The 22103-nt window shown below is 54.2% G+C and overlaps 10 protein-coding genes across 10 annotated transcripts; 6 read left to right on the forward strand and 4 right to left on the reverse strand.

Annotated features, from left to right (window-relative positions):
* Positions 1–570: 570 nt before the first annotated feature.
* Positions 571–1392, reverse strand: PODANS_7_620 (uncharacterized protein; the record flags this gene model as incomplete). Its single annotated transcript, XM_001905459.1, has 3 exons — positions 571–935; positions 1000–1063; positions 1213–1392. Coding segments are annotated over 3 exons (609 nt in total), but the record flags the coding sequence as incomplete, so codon positions are not given.
* Positions 1393–2937: 1545 nt separating this feature from the next.
* Positions 2938–4125, forward strand: PODANS_7_610 (uncharacterized protein; the record flags this gene model as incomplete). The annotated part of the gene is made up of 1 exon (XM_001905460.1): positions 2938–4125. One exon carries the CDS (start codon positions 2938–2940, stop codon positions 4123–4125), a length of 1188 nt encoding a protein of 395 aa, XP_001905495.1.
* Positions 4126–4513: 388 nt separating this feature from the next.
* On the reverse strand, positions 4514–5177 carry PODANS_7_600 (uncharacterized protein; the record flags this gene model as incomplete). The annotated part of the gene is made up of 2 exons (XM_001905461.1): positions 4514–4579; positions 4644–5177. 2 exons carry the CDS (start codon positions 5175–5177, stop codon positions 4514–4516), a joined length of 600 nt encoding a protein of 199 aa, XP_001905496.1.
* Positions 5178–6092: 915 nt separating this feature from the next.
* Positions 6093–7394, reverse strand: PODANS_7_590 (uncharacterized protein; the record flags this gene model as incomplete). Its single annotated transcript, XM_001905462.1, has 1 exon — positions 6093–7394. One exon carries the CDS (start codon positions 7392–7394, stop codon positions 6093–6095), a length of 1302 nt encoding a protein of 433 aa, XP_001905497.1.
* Positions 7395–11070: 3676 nt separating this feature from the next.
* On the forward strand, positions 11071–12286 carry PODANS_7_580 (uncharacterized protein; the record flags this gene model as incomplete). The annotated part of the gene is made up of 2 exons (XM_001905463.1): positions 11071–11367; positions 11420–12286. Coding segments are annotated over 2 exons (1164 nt in total), but the record flags the coding sequence as incomplete, so codon positions are not given.
* Positions 12287–12832: 546 nt separating this feature from the next.
* Positions 12833–13954, forward strand: PODANS_7_570 (uncharacterized protein; the record flags this gene model as incomplete). Its single annotated transcript, XM_001905464.1, has 4 exons — positions 12833–12923; positions 13148–13186; positions 13462–13721; positions 13793–13954. The coding sequence occupies 4 exons, from the start codon at positions 12833–12835 to the stop codon at positions 13952–13954; spliced, it is 552 nt and encodes a 183-aa protein (XP_001905499.1).
* Positions 13955–14500: 546 nt separating this feature from the next.
* Positions 14501–15043, reverse strand: PODANS_7_560 (uncharacterized protein; the record flags this gene model as incomplete). The annotated part of the gene is made up of 1 exon (XM_001905465.1): positions 14501–15043. One exon carries the CDS (start codon positions 15041–15043, stop codon positions 14501–14503), a length of 543 nt encoding a protein of 180 aa, XP_001905500.1.
* Positions 15044–18116: 3073 nt separating this feature from the next.
* On the forward strand, positions 18117–18497 carry PODANS_7_557 (uncharacterized protein; the record flags this gene model as incomplete). Its single annotated transcript, XM_001905466.1, has 1 exon — positions 18117–18497. The coding sequence occupies one exon, from the start codon at positions 18117–18119 to the stop codon at positions 18495–18497; it is 381 nt and encodes a 126-aa protein (XP_001905501.1).
* Positions 18498–19091: 594 nt separating this feature from the next.
* Positions 19092–19607, forward strand: PODANS_7_555 (uncharacterized protein; the record flags this gene model as incomplete). The annotated part of the gene is made up of 1 exon (XM_001905467.1): positions 19092–19607. One exon carries the CDS (start codon positions 19092–19094, stop codon positions 19605–19607), a length of 516 nt encoding a protein of 171 aa, XP_001905502.1.
* Positions 19608–20407: 800 nt separating this feature from the next.
* Positions 20408–21498, forward strand: PODANS_7_550 (uncharacterized protein; the record flags this gene model as incomplete). Its single annotated transcript, XM_001905468.1, has 2 exons — positions 20408–20517; positions 20577–21498. The coding sequence occupies 2 exons, from the start codon at positions 20408–20410 to the stop codon at positions 21496–21498; spliced, it is 1032 nt and encodes a 343-aa protein (XP_001905503.1).
* Between the last annotated feature and the right edge of the window lie 605 nt (positions 21499–22103).

A 22103-nucleotide genomic window follows, 5' to 3' on the forward strand; every position in this document is an offset into this window, starting at 1 on the left:
GATGTTTTGTTTTGACTCTTCTCCCCACGCGCGGCTGCTGACCACAACTTAATATTTTGCTACACCTTCTTTGTGTTTACTTGATACCATGCCGGTATATATACGGCTTTTTATTTTTTTTGCTTCATTTTATGCAGCATCACGCTCGGGAGTTTAGCGGCATTTCATCGGCGGCTTGTGATAATTGCTTGTCAAGATTTGGTACTTCTCTGTTTCGTATGTATACCTCACACAAGCAAGCAAGCAAGCAAGCAAGCAAGCAAGCAATGGTATTGTATGAGAGGAGAGGTTGGATTTATAGAAGGCGGCATGTCATTTTGGATGCTGTTGTGTTTTGTTGGGTGTATATATATACTGGTGTTCTATAGGAGTAAAAGTTGAGTGAGAATTGAGAGTGTCTGAACGGAGATTTTTGTCTGCGGCTTTTGACTGATAAGCTCGCGACTATACTACGTGTCTGGTACAGGCTCCTGATGTTGTTTTCATCGAACTCGACAGTGATTTGGCACACAAACTATTACACCTGTTTGTCCTTCTGCCCCTCAACAGCCCGAATACTCTCCTCGGCTCTCAGATACCCCCTTTCCCGATGCAGCCTCTCCAAATACTCGCCCACCCGCGGGTACTCGTGTCCCACAGGGGTATCTTGCCCGCCTTGCCATCGCCGGCAGAGACCATCACCTTGCCCACCCCGTCCCTGGCAGTGGCCAAGTTGAAGCTAAGCAGGATATCCACCGCGGTCAGGAATCCCCCCGCAGAGATACCTCTCGCCTTCTTCATCGCCAGCAGCAGAAGGCGAAGTGGCGAGCATTCCGTCCAAAAAGGCGAGGTGCTTCTCCGCAGTGGGGCACGACAAACGCCTTGTAGATCTTGTCGGCGACGAACCCGGTGATGGGGCGGAGGAAGAAGGGGATTTTGTTGCTGCCAAAGACTGTCTTGCTTTCCCCGTCAGCATCTCAAAGAGAAAATGGTTGGTTGGTTGGTAGGTGAAAAACATACCGGCCAAGATCACCCCGACCACCAACGTCAGCGCGAAGCTCCCCTCTGCATAGTGAAGCAGATGCTGGTACCTCATCCCCCCCCCATCTCCCCTCCTATCTTTCCTTCCCTCCCCTCAACCCATCTCTTCGGGATCAATGTTTTTCTTCCACTTTTGGGGGGGAAGTGATCGCAGAGATACTCGACGATGAAGCCGCTCTCTGCCAGGACGACAGGTTCCCGGTGAGGTAACGAGATTGTCAGGATGGGTGATGTCCCTAGGGGGTAGACCTTTTCCAGCTCGCGGGGGGCGAGGCCGCTGGGGGTGTGGTGGAATGGTCTGACGGTATAGGTTAGGTCGAGCTCCTCGAGGAGCCAGACGACGCGCTGGGCTCGGTAGTCGTTGAGCCTACCTGGGGGGGGGGGCGTTAAGTTGTGTTGGTGATGAGGGTTAGGGTTGATTAGGAATCGTTGACAAGGGGATGTCAGGGGATATCAACAGGAACAAAACATCTCATCACGTGGTGAGCGCGATAGCCTCAAGCAAGCTCGCCACGCCACGTGGGTTCAACAACGGCTTTGGGACCAGATGCGCGAGAAATGGGCTGCGGTAGTGCCCGTGAGAAATGCATGATACCCAAGACTAGTTTGGACATACCAGTAGAGCGTTGTCTCTGGTTTATTGGACGGCGATAATGTGCTCGTAGATTGGGGTGGGTCTTGGGGATTTGGTGATGTCATGTTTGTATGAAGACACAACCGTTGCTCCGACCAATCTGTGCTTCCACGTGAAGCGTTGTCTGGTTGGGAGGGTGGTTATCGGTTTCCGATGTTGTTAAGACTGCGTTGGCCGCCAAGGGAAAGAACGAAGAGGCTAACAGTTTTGACTTGTTGGAGGAACGGTCTTGGTGTCGGGCAGTTTATCCGCTTGGTGTTCTTGTTACATGATGGTATTTTTCAAGCAAGGCTCCATGGGATAAAGACGGATCAGCACCCGTGCGGCTCTCCACACCAGAAGCGTCCCGACCTGGCGCGGCTGAAATTATTGGTCTGGACGGCTTAGTGGTCTTTTGACACCGCCGGCCGGCTCTTTGGCCCGTGGTTGTAGCGTAGCTGACGCCACGTCTACCAGGTACACTATGTAATCGCTTTCTCGTGATTCGGACCATATTGAGACGCCAATACCAACGGCGCATTTTCTGGTCGAACGGAAGCGACATGAACGTTCGAGGGTTAGGCGACCCTAACCCTCCACTTGCCAACTTTTAAGCTGGCACAACGTCCAACGTCCCGCGCTGCTGGGTGAACCCGGTCGACGACTTGGGCAGCATGACCTGAGCGGGCGAGATTGGTGTTGTATTTGGGCATCCTCTCAAGGTCTTGAAGATCGAAAGGCCAGCGTGATGGACCGCGTGATAATGGGCGAGGCCCTGCGAAGACATGCAACCCTCCGTTTACGGTGCTGTGGGAATCAGCTAGCGAGTCTAGGCGGCGGGGGTCCCTGAGGGTTGCTTGATAGGGCTGGACCAATCAAGCCAACCGGAGTTCCAGCGCAGCGTCCAGCGGGGGGGCCGCTGTGGGTACCGATGGATGCGCTCGGGTCCAGGTCCGCGATCCGCCTGCGCCGCTGAGTTGCATCCATCGCCCAGACCTCTGGAGCTCTGGCTGGCCTGCCTGCTGCCCGCCCTCAAGGTACCGTTCCCGAGCGAGGGGGAAGCTGTCGGAGCTGGAGGAGGAGGTATAACTGGCGGGGGGTCCTCCTCTGGTCTTGCCTGTGCCTCTCTTTTCTGCCGTTCTTATGATTCAACATCTCTCCCAGCTGGCTGGCTGCACACACACACTCGTTCTTGTTTACTCTAGCTTCGTCGCCACCTCAAGTCAACAAACCCCTGACCCTTGAGAGTGTCAGCTGTTCAATCACACCCAAACAGCACAGCCAACCACCATAGAGTCAACAACATGACTGAAAAACACAGCAACCGACCCAAAACAAACCTCCTCACCACACCCGGTGAAATCCGCAACCAGATCTACTCCTACCTCCTCCCCACCCACGAGACAATCGTCATTGCCTCGCAGCGAAAAGACAGCTTTTCGTCGTCGTCGTCGTCGTCCTCCCAACAACACTACATTGGCAAATCCCTCCGCCGCGACCTCTTGACCCTCTTTCTTACAAGCAAGCAAATCCACCTCGAAGCCTCCACCTTCTTTTACAGCAACAACACGTTCGTCCTACCGGGGGACGCCACCTCCTTACCACACCAGGCGCAAGCCAACCTGCTACTGCGCTGGTTCCTCGACCGGATCGGCGAGAGAAACTGCTCCAACTTGAGAAGGCTAGGGATTCCGTTCCCGCTGGAGGGTGGTCTGGGCCAACTCCAGCTAGGGGATGGGTGCGAGCAAGCGATTGAGGAGGAGGAAGGGGCCAAGAGGATGAGGTTCATCTCTGGCTTGGTGAGGAGGTGCCCCAACCTGGAGGAGCTAGAGGTTGATCTAGGGAGAGGTGACACGCCTAGCCTGGCGGGGACGGCGCCGGTGCCGAGCAAGATGGAGATGGCGGGGTCGGTGGAGAGGCTGCTGAGGCAGTCGTGGGCGGGGCTCAAGGCGGTGAGGGTGTATTGGGGCGACCAGGTTATTTACAAGCGGCGGAGGCGGCGGGCGAGGAGTCTGGAGTATGGTATGCCGCCTGAGCAGGTGCCGATGGGGGAGGAGTGGGTGGTGGTGAATATGAGGGATGACGAGGAGGATCAGGCTCGGTATCGGGAACGGTATTGTGAGCGTCGGGAGTGGAGGCTGGAAGATGCCGTCCATGACTTTTACTCTCCTTACTCGAGCATCAATCTCCGGTCGTCTTTTGCTCTGGAGAGGTACAGGGTCGCTGCGAGAGCTGCCGAAGCTGCCCCTTCGAGGGACTGGTTGAGCAGCCAGCATCCGAGGATCGAGTTCGCCAAGGCGTTTCTCAAGTCCCCCTCGCGCGCAATGAGCGAGAGAAACGAGGAGAAGGAGTGGTGGCGGATTCGAAGGAAGATGGCGAGGGAGTACACTGTTTCCTATTGCTGCACCATGGCTGGAGGGAGCAGCTATCGGACCAGGAGCAAGCGGAAGAGGACTACAACCTGGTTGAGGAACACATTAGCACGACTCTAGTCGCGGTTTTTAGGCGAGGGATTTTGATTCGGCATATTCCTTTTTTTTTCTTCTTTTTTTTTCTTTCTTTTTTTTATATTGTTTTTTTTTTGTTTTTGTTTTTTCTTTGGTTGCGTGATACCATTTACTTGGCTTGAATTGGGTTTTGGGTGTCGGTTTATGGGTTATATGTTTGATGATGATACCAGGTTGATGCCTGAAGGCAGCTTGGTGTTTGGATTATGCCTTGCAACCTATTTCCTCTAGATGATACCTTGTTTGAACGGGCAATTTGGCTCGAATACAGTTGACGTTATTTTTATTTTTTTCAAGTTTGTCCCTTGATTACTTGCCACAACACGTAACCCGCTTCATAGGATACTTCCAGCCCGATACTCATGACAGTGGCCTAAACAGCCTCCTCGGCAGACTTCAACAACTTCCTCACCCTATCCTTTGCAATATCACACATTGCCTATTTACCCCTAGTTAGCGCACGCATCACTCACTCACATCAACCCTCACACCGAAAAACTCACCTGTATCCCCTCCTTCTCCTCCTCCCTAATATCCCCCCTCTTGATCCTCCGCTCCATATCCTCCATAATCACCCCCCTCCCCCGCCCGTTCACAAAAACGACATACCTCAACCCCGGAAAAGCCTTTTCGTACTCCTCGTTCAGCTCGGCCAACCTCCTCGCCTCGTTTTCATCCCCTCCCCTGAGTTGCTTTTGCTCATTCTTGCTCTGCTCGCTCAACTCCTCGTCCTCTTGCTTCACCTTTGGCGCGCCCAATCTGGGGTGGCTGCCCAGGACGTGATGCAGCTTCTTTTTCCCCTCGGAGTTGTCCTGGACTTGGGAGGCGATGGTGAGCAGCTGGCCTCGGAGGGTGTCGATTAGCTCGTCGTAGGAGGCGAAGGAGCAGGTGCGGATGGTGGGGAGGGCGAGGGAATGGAGTTCGGAAGTTGGTTCGAAGAGGAGGTCGAGGGTGGAGGTGAGGGTTGTGTCTGGGAGGGTGGGGAGGGAGGAGATGGCGGGTAGGAAGGGGGTTGCGGTGGGGTTGAGGGGGGACATGGTTTTGAGTAGGTAGTTGGTGAACGCACGGTGAGAGAGAGGGATGAAATGTTGTGAGCGAGAGAGTGATGAATTATGAGTTTGAACAACGGGATGAAACCTGACACAAAAGCGTAGCGTGTTGTCTTTATCTACCTGCAGATTTACACAAGAGGTTTGATATGATCCAAGGTGCGGTTGTGGAGAATGCGCGGGGGGGTGTATGGGTCGGGTGTCAGCCCCGCCCGCAGCTCGCCGAGAAGTACAAGTGACGTCGGAGCTCGGATGACGAACCAGCGGACCGGAGCGGTGGCTGATCGGCTGGGTCCTCCTCTCGGTTGATGAGATCTGGCAGCTCCGACCGGAGTCCCCTGGCTTCACCGTAAAGTTTTGTCTGCTTTTAAAGACCTCCGGCCTCTCCTGATATGGTCTGTCTTTACCTATGTTTAAACAGAGACTCGAAGATACACCACGCAGCATCATCGAAAGAACAGCTCAGCTCAGCAACCCAATTGGGTCCACTTCCTCCGATTCCGCTCTCGGCCGGCGCCGTGCGAGGCTGCCAGCCGGTCAAAGTTCTGTCTGTTTGTATCGATAGGTATATTTGCCTTTTCTTAACCCCTCTCCAACAACAACAACAACAGCGAAACATGATGCATAGTTTTCGCGAACCGGCAAATGCGTCTTTCAAACAGCGATATATAAAAACAAAAAGCAATTGTGCCGCCCAACCATTCATCCCAACCAACCAAAAAAAAAGACAGGATGCTGCGACAAATATGCCACCCCAACCTGACCAGCCAACCCCACTAATTCCACCCACCCGGACTCGCCTGTCCTGTTCTGTCCAGAGTCTTTGGTGTCGTGGCTGCCAGTGCCGTCTGTAGGTATGAAATGCAATTAATTTAATGCCCAGTTTCGGCAATATGCCGTGTGTTAGCACCTAGCGTTCCACGGAATCCCGTCCAAGTCGTCCATGTAATCCTCAAACTGCTCGGCAGGACCTTCTTCATCAGACTCGTCGCCCTCACCCCCGCCTCCAAAGATCAGCCCGAAATCGGCATAGACCTCGTCAGGCTCGTCACCATACCGGCTCTCATGCACCGATGTGGGAAACGCCACGCTGTCGTCGTCGAGGTCCTCAATGTCATCCAACGGCAGAGCCGGCCGGGTGACTCTCAGTTCTGGTGAGCGGAGGGGCCGTAACCTCGGACTGGGAATTCGCAGTCTTGTTGGCGATGCTCCGCTGGCTGTTGGCCCGAGTGGTGGTGACCTGCTCGGTGGCGATGATGGTGTTATCGCCGGTTTTGGGGTGCAGGAGGACGGATGCGGGGAGATGGAAATCACCGGCGTAGTTGCCCCAGTCGATGATGGGTGCATGGCCCTCATCAAGGCGAAACTAGCCCCTTCTACACCTGGCTGCTGCTGCTGCTGTGAAGCGGGATGTGTAGCTTGCGTCTCTGGCCCGTGGCTCCCTCGACCGCCTCGAGACATGCCCTCGGTTGCCATTCGTAACCGACACCGGTTGAAGATGGCTTGCCGCCGCAAGAAGGAATCCGGGCTGACCTGTGGCGGTAGTGGCTGTGGTTGAAGCTTTCTGGTTGCCATGATGGCGGCAAGTTTGAGAAAGCGTTTGTCACCCGAAGCGACGACTTCTCGGTTGAGAATGTGCGTGGCCGGGAGGGAGAAAGGCGCTGAAAGCCGTGAGGTGACAAACTGTCGCAATAGTCGCCGCTTTTTGCAACTCATGGTGGCTGTGTTGTAACCGTCCACATCCGAGTCTGGTCGTCGACGCTTCAGACTCGGCCGGGGACGAATTGGTAAGCTGTTGGGCGCAAAGGTGAACTTGACCCCCTCCTCCGCGTGATAACCAAACTGGTCCAGGGAATGACGGGATCCTGGTAATGACGGGATATCCACATCATCCTCAGCCTTGTTGACGGTGACGGGAGTTGGGGGGGAAGTAATAGTGGCGGGTGGAGAGGGTTCCTGGAGAACATGAATGCTGGATGACCTGGACGATGTGGGCTTCTCGGTCAGTTCCAGAAACCGACCATCTGCTTTGCTGGTCCTCGCTGAAAGCTCGCATAGGTCGTTCAAGGCCGGTAGGGCGGCTGCTCGCAAGAGGGCGGCACCCAGGTCGACACGTTCATTCTGCTGAAAACGAGAATCTCGAAAGTGCCATGGTCCGTACTGTTCAAACGAACTCTGACTGATGGGCTCGAGCTGAACCCCCATCGCAACGCAACGGATGATAGTTCCCAATCGGTTAACCCTCCTATGCTGGGCGTTGTGTTAGCAACGCATGATCGTTTGGTGGCTGATGTGTGAACCTCCCCCAGGTTTCGTGGTTCGGCAGTCTCCGCGGGAATACCAGACTGGCGGGATGCGGGAGAACAGGGGGAGGGGAGGGCAGAGAGGGAGGAGGGAGGAGCGGGATGGGTGCGGCAAGGAGCTGTGTGTCTATTTATTTGACGGCATCCAGTCAGGCGGTGTTGGGTGGAGAACACGGAGATCTGGTTCCAGGGCGCTTCTGGAGGTGTGAGTGGTGTGTGTGGGAATTCGGTAGGGTTTAATAAAAGCCTGGGAAGACGACGCTAGGGAAGCCTTAGCCAGAGGCACGGTAACACGACATGGGGTCCATGGCCGAAATTCTGGGGAGACGAGGGGGGAACTTTTCTGGGGTTACGCAGTAGTGCCGGGAAGCTGGCGCTGAGTGGTCAGTTGTCTCGTCTGTGGCGGAGGGGTCTTCTCTTTTTTGATGACCTAGATGGGGAGTGTATGGAGTATCAGGTCAGGTCAGGCCAGGCCAGGTAGGTAGCGGACATGGAGTGGAAGCCCGGCCGGATAGATGGTGAAGGTCTCGTCCTGGATTCCAGATGTCTGCCGAGAGTGACAGATTCAAGACAATGAGAGACAATCTCTCGGTGACAGGTTGGCTCTATGTAGTGTGTGCTGCGGAGAGGTGTTGTCTGTGACCAGTCACGGAGTTTTAATGGCGTAATAAAAAAGAAGCTCTGGTGCACCGAATATAATTCAGGTCGGTCTGCTGAGTTCTGCTGTTCCCTGAAATCCCTGTCTGTTGGACCAGCCCCTCTTTTGCTGCACGGCCAGATCTTTTCCCCGGAATTCGGCCTAAACCGTCCATGGCTGGCGACTGGCGGGCCCATGATGCACCCTGTCGATATCACAGTCGGCCATTGGCTTTCCCTTCAGCTCATTTTTTCGAAGGTCACGCGTCACATCCAAACTTCTCCCAAAAATGCCGCCGGCACAAGCAGCCAGAGACGAGGGAATGCAACAGCGGTTGGGAGAGGCAGGCAAACCCCTCCTTTGCTGGCTGGCAGTTCGTTTTTCTCTCTTTCTTTCTTTTTCCACCCCTTTTCCCCTTACTCCGTAGTTTTCCTCAGACCTGAAACTCATCAAACACCTCATCATCATCATCATTATCATCATCATCATTTCCCTCTGGAGATGACAAGGAGGAGGACACCAGAAGATATCCGTCGTGGCGTGTTGTTTTAGTGTACATACCTAAATTTATAGTCTTCTCTCCACTGCGGGCACCATGGTGCCAATCTGGGGTAGGAAGTGCAACTTGTGGACAGTGACAGGCTCAGGGGTTGGACCAGGCCAAACAGCAGGGAAGCTCACGCGCAAGAAAAGAAGGACTGGGGAGGGGTTCGATGAGCGTTCCCTCTCGTTCTTGGCGCTCGAAAGGTTTCATCGTAATTTTGATGATTACCACCACGCAGTGAATTCCGCCCCATCTTGGAAAACCGAAGCTGCCCGATTGCACCCGCTGCCTGTTGTCATCCATCCTCATCAATGTTGAGCCTCACAGTTTGCTTGCCTCATTAGGTATGACCATCATGGCCGTGCTTTTCTCGTGCGAGTTTCGTTGAGGGTTCATCATCTCGCGCCACTTTCTACTGACCTTGCCTGCTTACTAGTGTCAGTAATCGTCAATGTTTCTTTCTCCAATATCATGCCATCGTCAAAGTCAACGAGTGCCAAGGGCTACTATTGTGTGTTAGTAAGGGTAGCAGGGCCCCGTATTCATGTACAATTTTCACGCCTTCCTGTATAGGAAGCTGGTTCGTTACTGCGTATGTAAAGCTTCACAGGTAGAAGCCTCAGTCCCCTCGCGCCCGCTTTCTAGAACGACCCCGACCCCGTTGGACCTCAGTCTACAACGCAAATGGCGGCGTCGCCGTGTCCCTGCAGCCCCAGTTACAACCAGGTAAAAAAGCGGTTCTTCCACAACTCCAGTCACCAACTCCAACCAAAAGAACTCGACGACAAGGCAAGGTAGACCAGTCCGCCACACCTGAGACTGTAGCAACTTGACGTCGACCTGAATCCAGACCCCCTCACTTATTTCCACCACCGACCAAACCATGGCCTTTTCTGGTCCATTTCGTCCATACTGCAGCCCGCAACTTTGGTAGAGGGGGACGGCTCTCCCACAGGATTGGATCTGGCCAAACCCAGGGTGGCACACCTGCTGTCCTGCGTATGTAGGCGCACATCCCCGCCGTTGGGAGATCATTTGGGGGGATTCTTTTCCTAGAAAGGAAAACCTTTCGAGAAGGAAATGGGACGGTTCTTGGATGGGGGTCAAGAAGAGGCTTTGAAGGACCTTGACTTGACACAGGTTGGTTTGGAACCGAGCTCCGGTGTGGCGCTTTCTGGAGTGCGTTCAACGCCAGGAGATGGACACATCCCATCTTATTTCCTCCCGACCCAGCGATTCGACACTTGCTTTGGCCATGGCTGTCTTGGTGCTCCTCGTGTGGTTCGATGAGGGTCAGAATTCGAGGTTTCTGGTCAGGGAGGTCGCTCAAAGCGAGTTGGCGCTGCGGAGTCGTTGATCAATAGAAGGTATTGGAGGCGGGATCCAAGTGGGATATAATGGCCGTTGCAGTTTGTATCATTCGACAAGACGCGCGCAAAATTGAATTGAGGGTCAAATATCAGATGTTTTGACCCCCAAAGGTCGTCTGGAAGTGGAAGAGTTGGAACCGTGGGGGGTCACTCCACACTTCACCCCCACCCATCACTTGAAAGGTTCCCCAGATTGTGGGCACTAAGCCTAAAGTAGACAACCCCTCATTGCACTTATTTGTGGGGGAACAAGCGAGTTCCCCAACCAAACTAGACTTGTCATCACAACGCATCACCATCACACACCACCTTTTGCGCCATCGCCGTCGTCAGCATCTTCTCTCTTTTTTGTCCAAATGGGGATCTTCTATGTATGGTCCGGAAGGCTCCGAAGAGGAGGATGCATCGATCGGGTCTCAAGTCCGAACCGGATGCGATCTGTCACCTCGGTGGTCACCCCGGTCGTACCTGGTAGTTGCCCAGATGACGGACGTCGAATTGCTGAATCTCGGATTCAACCCGAGCGCTGACGTTTGAATGAAGCTGTCTCACGGCGGACTTTGTGCCAGGCTCAAGTTCATCGCATTCATCATGGTTCTGATGATGGTGCAACAGGACCACAAAGCACCGGAGGGAACACCAAGATCATCACGTGGAAGGGTATGCCTCGGCTGGGTTTCCAGTTCTAGGAACCCCAAAGCCGAAGTGGATCGCCCCGCCCTGGGGGACGACATTCCCGTTGAGCTGAGCGCCTCACTCAACGGACGGCTCTGGCAGGAAGGCTCTCGGCTGGGTTTGGGATAACTGAATCCGGGCCTATGCCATGCTTGAAATTGTGATCATGCATCCCGTTTGTTGAGAGGATTAACAGCTTGCACTTTTCAATACCAGAACGACGACATACATACAGACACTGCCGATCTGCAAACACAGGGTTTTGTGATACTGTGGCTGAACAATTCTCTTAACTTGACCGTCTTCACACTTGCGTTATCTTATACACCATTTATACACCATTTAGCTGTAATCAATGAGTGTAAGCATGACTCCCACGGTTGGCGGCGACGAGGACAAGCGGCTGTCTTTTCAGGAACAATTGGAGCTCGTCAAGTTGCCTCGTGAAGGCCAAGCCCACCGATACATCTCGACTCGATCAGCATATCTCCCAGGTTCAGACTTTGCAAAGGGAAAAGAGCTGCCCAGTTTCCACACTGCGGCGTTTGGTGGCCATGTGTACGCTCAGGCAGGCCTGGCCGCCTATAGAGCGTGGAGAGAAACCGAAGAGGAGAAGGGGGTTCCAGAACATGCGAGGTTGGATATCCACGTATGCTCTCCCCAAATACTATGTTCTAGGGACTCACTAACATGAGGTAAAGACAATAAACGGTTACTTTACCCGCATCGGCCTTGCCAGCAGACCCTTCATTTACACGGCCTCTCCCGTTACCGCGTCCCGCACCTTCAGCACCGTTTCCGTGACTGCCACTCAGCCATCTGTTCCCAGCAACTCACCCTCTGAAGATCACTACCCTGCCGAAGACGCCTCGCTGCCGCAGTACCCGCCAGCCTTTACCGCGTTGCTGTCATTCAAGCTCCCAGAGCCAGACTGGGATGGCACAGTCTCTGAGCAGGAGGCGCCGCCCCAGGAGCGCTTCGCTTCCATCTTGTCATCCCGCAAGCCAGAAGAGTGGCCGCCCGCCCCGCCGGTGGACATCACCGGCGTGGTGGAGATTGTCGGAGACGACCAGGTCGGGACGTTCCCGATTGCGGAGATGAAGAAAGTGGATATGAAGGAGTATAACGAGGGGAAGCCGGTTCATGAGAGACGGGAGCTGCTTTTGTACCGGTTGTTGAAGCCGCTACCGGACGATAAGGATGCGAAGAGCGGGTATGATGCCAATGCTCATGTGTTGGTGCACGCTTTTGTGGCGGATAGGAATGGGCTGCTGATGGCTGGGAATCACATCGGGCTGGGATATAGTCTGGGAAGGGCTGCTAGTCTGAGTTATCATTTTGTGATGCACGTGGAGGCCAAGGCTGCGGTGATGAGGGAGGAGGACGGGTGGTGGATTCAAGAGGTTTGGTTTCCGAGGGCGGGGAGGGGAAGAGGGATCGTTGAAAGTAAGATTTGGAGCCCGAGTGGTGTGCACGTTGCGACGGAGTATCAGGACGGACTGATCCAGGGGTTTGGCGGAAAGCTGTTGAAGGAGAAGGAGGTTTCTGGGCAGGAGGCAAAGCTGTGATACTAAGAAATCATGACGTAGAATTCCTTAGATGGTTTAAATCTTGAATGGTTATTCATAGGTTTGTTTTGCCCTGCTTTGAACAGGGTTAGGGTGATAACGGTTCGAAGCTACAACCCTGGAGCTTCTCTTCCTGTGCTTGATGGCGCAACAAGCTTCCTAACTACAAACAAAGAGTGAATCGAAGTCAACCTGGGATGTTAGAGCTGCCCAACCCATTGATGAATTAGAAATCTGCACACTGATCTCAAATTTCGCGGTCCTCGTCGTCGTCGTCGTCGTCGGTTATGTCATGGCTCGTCAACGTCATTGGCACGTGACGCTTCACCTGACTGCGCTAACCCAAATCCAGCCAACAAGCTCTGGCTTTTGCAGTTGCAACTGCTCCAATCCTTGGCTTGGCTGGAGCCGCGGAAGCCAGCTGTGGCTAGCTCAGCAAATCAGACCATCTCCAAACACAACTCCTCTCTTCAATTGAGCCACACCCAAGAACCACACAACCTTCACCCTCAACCACACATCACCAACCCCCCGAAAACCGACACCATGCTCCTGCAGCGCTCCGCCCTCGCGATCGCCCGCCGGGTTGCCGTCGCCCCGGCTGTCCGCCGTTCCCTGGCCACCTCCGCCGTGCGCCGTAAGTTTTTTGTTCAGTCCCTCTCTCTACCGATCCGAAATACCGAAAAAAACCGGGCCGAGCTTTTGGTGGAAATCTCGCGCATTGAATGGGAGGATAAGCTGCTAAAGACGCCACCATGCTGTTATACTGGATTCAACGACATCTGCGAGACCGACGACGACTACACACAGGCACGAATAATGGAATAATGGATGGGGGCTGATTCGGGATTTTTACTGCAGGTGACGCCGTTCCTGATACCAAGATCAAGGGCATCAAGGGTAGGTCAACCCCTCTCCCCATAACACATGACGGCCAAAAAGAGGAGGAGGAGGGACACACTTTGCGTCATTGGGGATCATAGGAAACCCCTGACGTCAGGAATTATTGAATTCTTGAGGCAACCCAGTTGAACTTTGAACTCGCAAAGAGAGCTTCACATGGGCATGGGTGGAGGGGGAAAAGGAGCCATGACATCTCTGGGTGGTAGCGGGGAAAATGGAATAAATGGCTGGAGGAAAACAGCAAGGCTGACACAGAATCGCGACACACACAGAGGTCAAGACCGTTGACGACCTTTTCGGCCCCGGTGCCCCCGCCGGCACCGTCCCTACCGATGTCGAGCAGTCGACTGGTCTCGAGCGTCTCGAAATTCTCGGCAAGATGGAGAGCGTTGACGTCTTCGACATGCGCCCTCTTGATGCCTCGCGCCTCGGCACACTCTCCAACCCCGTTCTCGTCCGCTCCGCCGGCGAGGAGCAGTTCGCCGGTTGCACTGGTGTCCCCGCTGACTCCCACAACGTCATCTGGCTCGGTGTAGGTCCCCCCCTTTCAGCTGCAGTCAGGGGGTTAGAAAGAGCAACAAGACTGATATGGATATCACACAGATGACCCGTGAGCGCCCCGTTGAGCGGTGCCCCGAGTGCGGCAGCGTCTACAAGATGGAGTACGTCGGTCCCCAGGAGGATCACCACCACGATCACGGTCACGGCCACGGCTGGAAGGAGCCCAAGACCATGGCCGACTACGTCAAGCCCGAGTACTGGTAATCGATGACGTCGATAGACACGCCGTGGAACGAAGGCCCGTTTGGCCCGGGGGAGCTATTGTTGATAGATAAGAATAGAGGAGGGAGCCTCGGACTTTCCAGGATCACACATGACGAAATGCATAATACACATATGCCCAAGGCGAATCAGGAGTGACTGGGAGGTTCAGGAGGGCGTGTAGTATATCCGTCACAGGCAGACGGGTTGTATAGATTCCTTTCTATGTCTGCAACATTGGGTCTGCCTTGTGATGATGCTGCTCCTGCGATGGCCAGTCGGCCCAAGCGTGTGGTGCAAAATGGTGGCAAGTTATACGGTCCAGGCAAACCGCGCCGATGCTGGGTTGGAGGTTCCTATCCTGGAGACCCCGATGCGCCGGTGAGCAGTGTTCTCCCGTGCTCTTCCAGAACTGTCGATTCCCTTAGGTCCTCCGGTGCCTTTTAGACGTGCATGCTACACAGTATGCGGTACGATACATCCGCGCTGCCAGACCTAACCCTCGGTCAGAGAGGGCTATGTGATCTTTCTCTACAATTCTGGCCTGCTTCAGCCCTCATCGTCACCGAAACTAAGTTTAATCTTCTTTGCCTTCCTCTTGGGCTTGGTTTTTGGCGCCGATGCTGTACCCTCCTTGTCCTCGGCTTTGGTGTTGGCTGTGGGAGCAGCGTCCTTCTTCTGATCCTCCTCGTCGGCATCCGCGCCAACGACCTTTCCTACTCTTCTCTTCTTCCCAGCAGCGCCAATGCTAGCCGCCTTTGCTTGTGCCTGGTTCTCCGCAGCTGGTTTGCTATCGTCATGGCCACCCTTCTCTTCTTCTGCCGGCGCGGACGCAGTCGCCTTTACGCTGCCGTCTACCCCAACAGTGACATCCTGCACTGTGTTGCCGTGCTCATCCACTATCGTAGGGGCGTCTTCTGCCTCGGCGCTGCCGGACCGTTTCTTGGTTGGTCGCCTTCGGGCCGCGAGGATGGGGTCTGGACCACCACCATCAAACTCGGAGGAGGAAGTTGCCTCGCCTCGGAGACGGGCGAGGAACGGGGGGAGGGTGGTGTTGTACTGCAGGTTTTTGGCCGTGATTTTCGGGGGCATCCTTTTTTTCTGTCTTTCCGGGGCAGAGGGAGGTGCAGTTCCGGCTGGATGGAGGGGAGGTTGGGAAGTATGACGGCAGAGGAGGAGGTGTTGGTAGGCGCACGGAAGGAAATATTGGGCAAGTCGTGGCCGCGGACTTGTAACGGCGCACGCTTCTAGGGTTGAGGTTGCGCAGACGGTCGGTGAGATGGTGTGGTGGTTGCGCTGCAGACGCAGAGTACCTGGGGAGCCTTGTGCTGCTGTTACTTGCTGCTGCCTGGGAGATAGAACAGACAGGATGGTGTTGCGACAATCGGCAAGGGAGCGCTGCAACGGTTGGAGAGCGACTGTGATCGGCAGTTGAAGCTAAAGGTGAAAGGCCGTGGGAGACGGGCGCGGTCGCCATCGAACTTCAACGGCGCGCCCTCGCTGCTCTCCATTTGGTTTGGGCGCTAGGTCATGGTGGGGCAATGACTTACTGACATTCTGCCCCACCACGGCCCTGAACGACACCTCCATCATCTAGACTTCCATCTTCCATCTCCCGTCTTCCACCTTCTAGAGGGAAGATATGGCATATGCAATGTCACTGATACCGCCTTCTCATCTGATTGAACCAACGACCGGTACCTATCTGCGCGAAATAGTACCTCGTGGACACCTCAAGTTGCCCGGCAAACATATCTCGCCTTGCTGTTGTCACCAACAGCCTCTCGGGCATCACAACCTCATGGTGCACCAATTCACCCACCACACATTCCGGAACGGCTTCCGACTCGACTCAATGCACGCTGACCTGTCCAGATGTCTCGAATTTTCAGGTTGACCGTCGGAGCCCAGCCTGGTGGTCGGCGGCTCTTGAGAACTGTCCAGTGGCTGTATCTCATTTCCTTCTCGCTCAACATACCTATGAAGCCCGATGCGTGGGTATCTGTCTAGCCCGGCTGATGAGTTGTCCCGGGCACCCGGGGTCCCTTTTGTACTGCTGATCACATCCACTACTAGTCCAGATTCACGAGAGGCTGCATCAGCCTGGTCGCTGTCCACCATAATGACTCCCGTCAACCTTGCTCTCTGCCTGTACAAGAAGGAACCTTTGTGCTTACGCATGCCCAATCTATCAGCTTTCTTTTGGGAAGTCCGAGGAGAGAGACAACAGGCTGAGCTGTCAGAGTGCGTCATCCCGATTGTATCCAGGAAGATGGCGGCCCGCATCCGAAATGTTCTGTTGTTTGCCGTAGGGTGGCCAGGGACGCTACAGCCAACCGGACTCGATCCCCTCTGGCTGTGTCCCGCAGGAGCCCCTCCTCTATTACCACGATTCTACCGCCCCGGGCACCCCAGGTTACCGGGACACACAGCAGGGATGCTTGTACCGGCTCTCTGGTCGAGGGAACATGGCTTCGAGATAGCGCTGATCTCGCCTTGGACCTCTCGATCCGTCCCAAAGCTGGGAGTCCTTGGCATACGAGATATGACATGTCGGATAAGGGAACAGCCTATTGTTCTCTATACCTAACGTAACGTCTGTTCCCGTCGTTACAAGATGGCGGAACCACGCCGTGGCGCTCACCGGGACTGTCTCACCCCCCTTTACGAGGCCGGGGAAGTTGCCATTCCCCTCCCCGCATTCGTGTAACACGCCAGACATGTCTTGTTCAACCCTCAATCTGGGGTCGAATCTCTAATCGTGGCGGTGAAGCGTTCGTCGGGTCCGGATCTTGATGTCTACTTCCCCGGCGTCCGCCCCATGGCCTTGGTTACACATCAAAGGGACCAAAGCCATCCGTCACTTGCACCAAATACATACCCTGTGACTTTCGGCTCCTACTCCTTTTGCTGTCGTTGTCTGCGGCCATGCCTGAACGGGGCATTTCAGTATTCCATCTCACGCACATCTTCTCGATCCCGTCTTCCCCGATTGGCTTGCTGCGGTGGACTTCGCACGAGACTCAGCCCATGATATATCACGTTTTTCGGGCTTTGCCTGGAAGTCTCCCTCCAGCTGGTGTGAGCTCTCGCGGCTTTCCGGACAGCAACATTGGACGGGACACTGATTTGCGCGAGTTGGCATCCGGTTAGCAGACCCGTCGATGGCCGTTATATAAACGTCTTCACGCTCCCACGTCGCCATGGCATCTCACCATCTACCTCGCCATGCCTTTCTTGTTCGAATACCTTTTGCTGCCACATCATTGATACTGCCAGTCACTTAGGCAAGATGCCTCCCTCTGGTCATCCGATTGATTGGGAGGCCCATCGGAAGATCTTCGAGGACCTGTATATGGTTCAGGACATGTCGCTCCCCGAGGTCATAAATATCATGAGGGAAGATTATGGTGTGGAAGCCACGTAACTATGCCCCTTCTCTCGCTACATATCAGACTTGTAGCCACCAGATTGTTCGAATTCTGATACAGCTTAGCAAGAAAATGTACAAAAAGCGAATCAAGGCCTGGGGATTGTTCAAAAACATCAACGGAGACGAGATGTTGACGATGCTACGGATCAAGGAACATCGGCGCAGACAGGGCAAAAGAATACAGTTCTATTTGCGCGGCAAGCCGGTCTTGGACTCAAAGCTTCGACGTTTTGCAACTCGTCATGGTGTGGTATTGGATGATGAAGACTTTGGTGGTGATGTGCAAGGTACAGCGCGCTCCTCTCTCACACCATTGCTTTCACATCGTCTGACCAGAGCACAATTAGCTGCTCTCAGAGGCATTACCTTTTCGACCCCGGAGCCTGAAGATCGTACTGAAATCACCACCCCAACACATGGCAACGCTCCACATCTGAGCCCAGTGATAAGCGATGCGGACGTGACATCTCTCGACTGCTTCGTGGGCTCACCAAACACAGACCCGCTCCAAGTGCCACGTCGTGAATATCCAGATATATCATGGGATGTGCCCGTATCTTCATCCCAGTCTCTTGCGGGTACGGCGTCTCCGACACATCAAGTTTACGCTTGTGAGTATTTCACAATGAAGCTTTGACGGGCTTAAGAGGCTGTTACTGACATTCGCTTTTAGGGCTGGAGGACGCGGATCATTCTCGGCTTGATGGTGATTATCACTTCCCGCCACTTTCCATGGGCCTGGAATCAGGACACGATGTCGTCCAGGCTTCAACCGCCCAGTCATTTCCATATGGTCAACAGTTGGAATTTTATCAGCCCGCCGAAAGACCTTCCAACGACAGCCTAGAAGATCCAGCCCTGCCGTTCGGTCAGGCTCCAGAGTTCTTGTGGAACCCCGCTTCGTTTCACAATACACTCATAAACAGCGAAGTCACTTTCACAGGACCCTCTCCTACCGAAGGAATAAACACAAACTTCGTAGCACGGGATGAGACAGCGGCTCTTCACTATGGCTTCTCCGAGGACCACAACAATACACCGGTGTCCTACGACGAGCATGATTCCATCAACTATGGTGGATGGTACGATGACAACTTTACCTGGCCCAGTTGAAGCAAGACAGGGCCACACCCAAGGCCCGGCTTTCCACTTTTCGTCTCACCAGTGGCTGATTGGTCTTCCTTCTGACCCGTTCTGCTTTTCTTTTGCAATTTCCTGCTTTGGTCTGGAGGACTATTTGGCTTTCTATACCCGTGTACGAATTCACAGCAACACGCTTTACCATTTACCTATACCTTTCATTGTTTTCTTGAAGCTTTCGTTTCTGGTATCTCTCACGGCACACGTTTACGGAAGGTGTCAAGGGGAAGACGCCATTCAGATATCGCTTGGCGGTTGTTATATCAGTCTCCAAACTTGTTTCACTGGTCTCTGTTCCACCCCCCTTTTTGCCTCCTTTCCTTGGCTGAGGACGATTTTTTTTGCTGGGGTTAGGAGACTAGGTACGTAGTGATATCTCAACAGGGGCATTGTCTGCAAGATACACTGCTTTGTTCCTGTGCCGGATCTGGTCCCCTTTACTCGAGGGGGACAATACATTGTCAGAATCCTTTGTCCTGGTACTTGACTAACTATGAATCAAAGGGCTCGGTTGCTTGTTCTGTTAACTTGGACATTGTTTTTCCAGATATACGAACAGGAAGTGACATGTCAGATGGGCCTTTTATTTGCCCTCTTGAAGATGCCACGGATTGGGGCCTCGACCCGGTAAGGAGCGCCCAGGCCTATGTCAGGGCCACCATTCACTACCCTGATTTCCAGCGGGGCATGCAGGCCATGCCTTTCTGGCAGTCAACGGATCGGGATAACTGGTCTACCAACTTGCGGGAGAAGCTCATGAAATTCGCCAGCGAGCGCGGGTGGAACCACCCTAATTTCCGGTCTGTGAACGAGGAGGACATTTTCCAAGAATGGCGTGAGCGCCAAAACGGGAGGAACAGGGACGACGAGGTCCAGGTTAACTTCTCAACGGGTCCTGATGCAATTTTCGAGACCATGGATGATGAGTACATGGACTTGGCCAGAGTGGCTATGTCTCGTTACTTTAGGAATGAAGTGCCTCGTGTTGAACGTGAGGACACTGACTCTGGCTCCGATGCTTTAGACTCCGATTCTTCTGGCTCTTCCGGCTTCGAGTTCTCAGACTCTGACTGGTGGTCGTAGTACCTGAGGTAAGTGAGTTACAGTCCCGTTTTCCTTTGCACTATAGATAATATCTGGGTAGGAGGGAGGTACCTATCGACTTCACCTCACCATCTGGGAATCTTGCTGATGGATAATTGATACTGTACTAAACCTTTTCTTCCAATTCTGAATACCCTCATATTGATCAAGTCTTGTGACCATGTGATGCATCACCCATGTACTTAGACCGCTCTTCTTGCTCGTGACACCTTTTGCGGTGATGTGCGAACTCACAAGCACAACTCATTCTCCTTCCCCATATTGCCGATTTTGACCCTTAAATCGCCTCTGCCTCTTAGTAGGTAGGTAGCCCTTTGTTTAAGGTTCAAGAACGCTCGACTGCGGTCTTCAGTTCGTTGCCTGTCTGTTCACCATATTATCTCTATTGTTGTCAATAAGTTATTAACTTTGTGATCAGAGCAAAACGCCAAGTTGACATGGTGAAACAACAACTTACAATGCTATTATTACCTGGAACTTGCCTGCCGCATACGGTACCAGACTTCAACCCGTAGCATGGCAGGTCCCCGGATAAGACCCTGAAACCGGGTATTGGGAGCCGACAGCATCTTTATTTAGATGCCGGGACGGACACCACCTGGTGGCGCTTGGCGTGACCACTCCAAGGATGCGGGGAATTCCCGTCCAGGGACTTTGTATAAATAAATAAATGCTGCTGACACCACACGGTGCATGCCGAGCCCATATTGTCAATCCCTCTGTGTCAAACTCATATTTCACGTACCCGCCGGCAACACCGTCTGTGATAGCACCATCCAATGGCACCTCCAGCCAAGCTTCCCACCCGCAGGCTGGGCAAAAACGGCCCTGAAATCCCAGCCATCGGTTTCGGGTTGATGGGACTGAGCACTGCATACGGCTCTGTCGGGTGAGTGAAGCACTCCAGTCTCATCATGACGATGTTGAATGAGACTAACTCCCTCACAGCTCGGATGAAGACCGCCTCAAAGTGCTCGACCGAGCCTGGGAACTAGGCTACACCAACTGGGACTCGGCCGACATGTACGCCGACAGCGAAGACCTGCTGGGGAAGTGGTTCGCCCTCCACCCCGAACGCCGCGCCGACATCTTCCTCGCCACCAAATTTGCCCTCCAGTACGGCCCCAACGGCCTGACCATCAACAGCTCCCCGGCCTACTGCCGCCAGCAGTGCGAAAAGAGCCTCCGGCGGCTCGGGACATCGTACATCGACCTCTACTACATCCACCGCGTAGACGGCAAGACGCCCATTGAGCACACCATGGCCGAGCTGGTCAAGCTGAAAGCCGAGGGCAAGATCCGGCACATTGGGATTTCGGCTGCGTCGGCGGATACAGTTCGCCGGGCTGCTGCCATCGACCATGTTGATGCCTACCAGGTGGAATACAGCCCTTGGTCACTCGACATTGAAGGGCCCGAGACCAATTACTTGCTTCAGACCTGCCGGGACTTGGGCGTCGCCGTTTTTGCGTACTCCCCGCTGGGAAGGGGCATCATGACGGGTCAGATCAAGTCGCCGGATGACTTTGAGCCTGGGGACTTGAGACGGCTGTTTCCCCGGTTCAGCAAGGAGAACTTCCCCAAGAATCTGGCGCTGGTGGAAAAGTTCAGGATCATGGCGGACAAGAAAGGTTGCACGCCTGGTCAGTTGACTGTGGCTTGGTTGATGGCGCAGGGGGAGGATATCTTTCCCATTCCGGGGACGAAGAATATCAAGTATTTGGAGGAGAACGTCGGCGCGGTGCGGGTGGAGGTGAGTGAAGACGAGGAGAGGGAGATACGGGGTTGGTTGAACGACTTTGGGTTTGCGGGGATACGGGTGCCGCCTGGGTTGTTGGATGAGTTTAATGACACGCCTCCTCTGTCGTAGGCATCATGAGACTGAGGTAGTAATTGATCGTTGATGATTCCACGCCAGCTGAAGTGTAATCTGGGGTACCTATCAGGTTGCATGCATGTAAGGGGGCTGGTTGACTGAGCCCCAAGCCGATTTCTGGAAAGCGGCACGGATCGCTCAACCGAGGCGCTACCAAACAACAACAGGGGTTCTTCATTTAGCGGGCGGGTCGCTGCAGGGTGCACTGTGCGCCCGTCTCGATCAACATGACACCCGACGACTTGCTCTGTTCGTCTGTTCGCTTCACTCAGCTTGCTGGCGACACACACACACAGCACAAAGAGGGAAATCAAGGCGGACATGGCGGCTACCACTCGATCACGACACGTTCTCCCATTGTCTCGTTCGGGGTTCACCCGACCGCAGGTGGCCCAGCCTCCAGTGGATGGCGCTGCTGGCCAAGCGCTGAGGCTGGCCGCCTGGAGACAAGCAGGGGTTTTAGTAGAGGCTCTGATTTGTTGACATGGGGACACCCTCATGCACTGTAGATCCCCGACATCTAGCCCACAGTGTCAGCCAGCCATCAACTGCAGCTCCTTCTCCCTCTGGTGGTTTGACGGGGGGCGGTCAGCTACTTT

Source organism: Podospora anserina, chromosome 7 (assembly GCF_000226545.1).
Source record: "Podospora anserina S mat+ genomic DNA chromosome 7, supercontig 3".
Lineage (NCBI taxonomy): Eukaryota > Fungi > Ascomycota > Sordariomycetes > Sordariales > Podosporaceae > Podospora > Podospora anserina.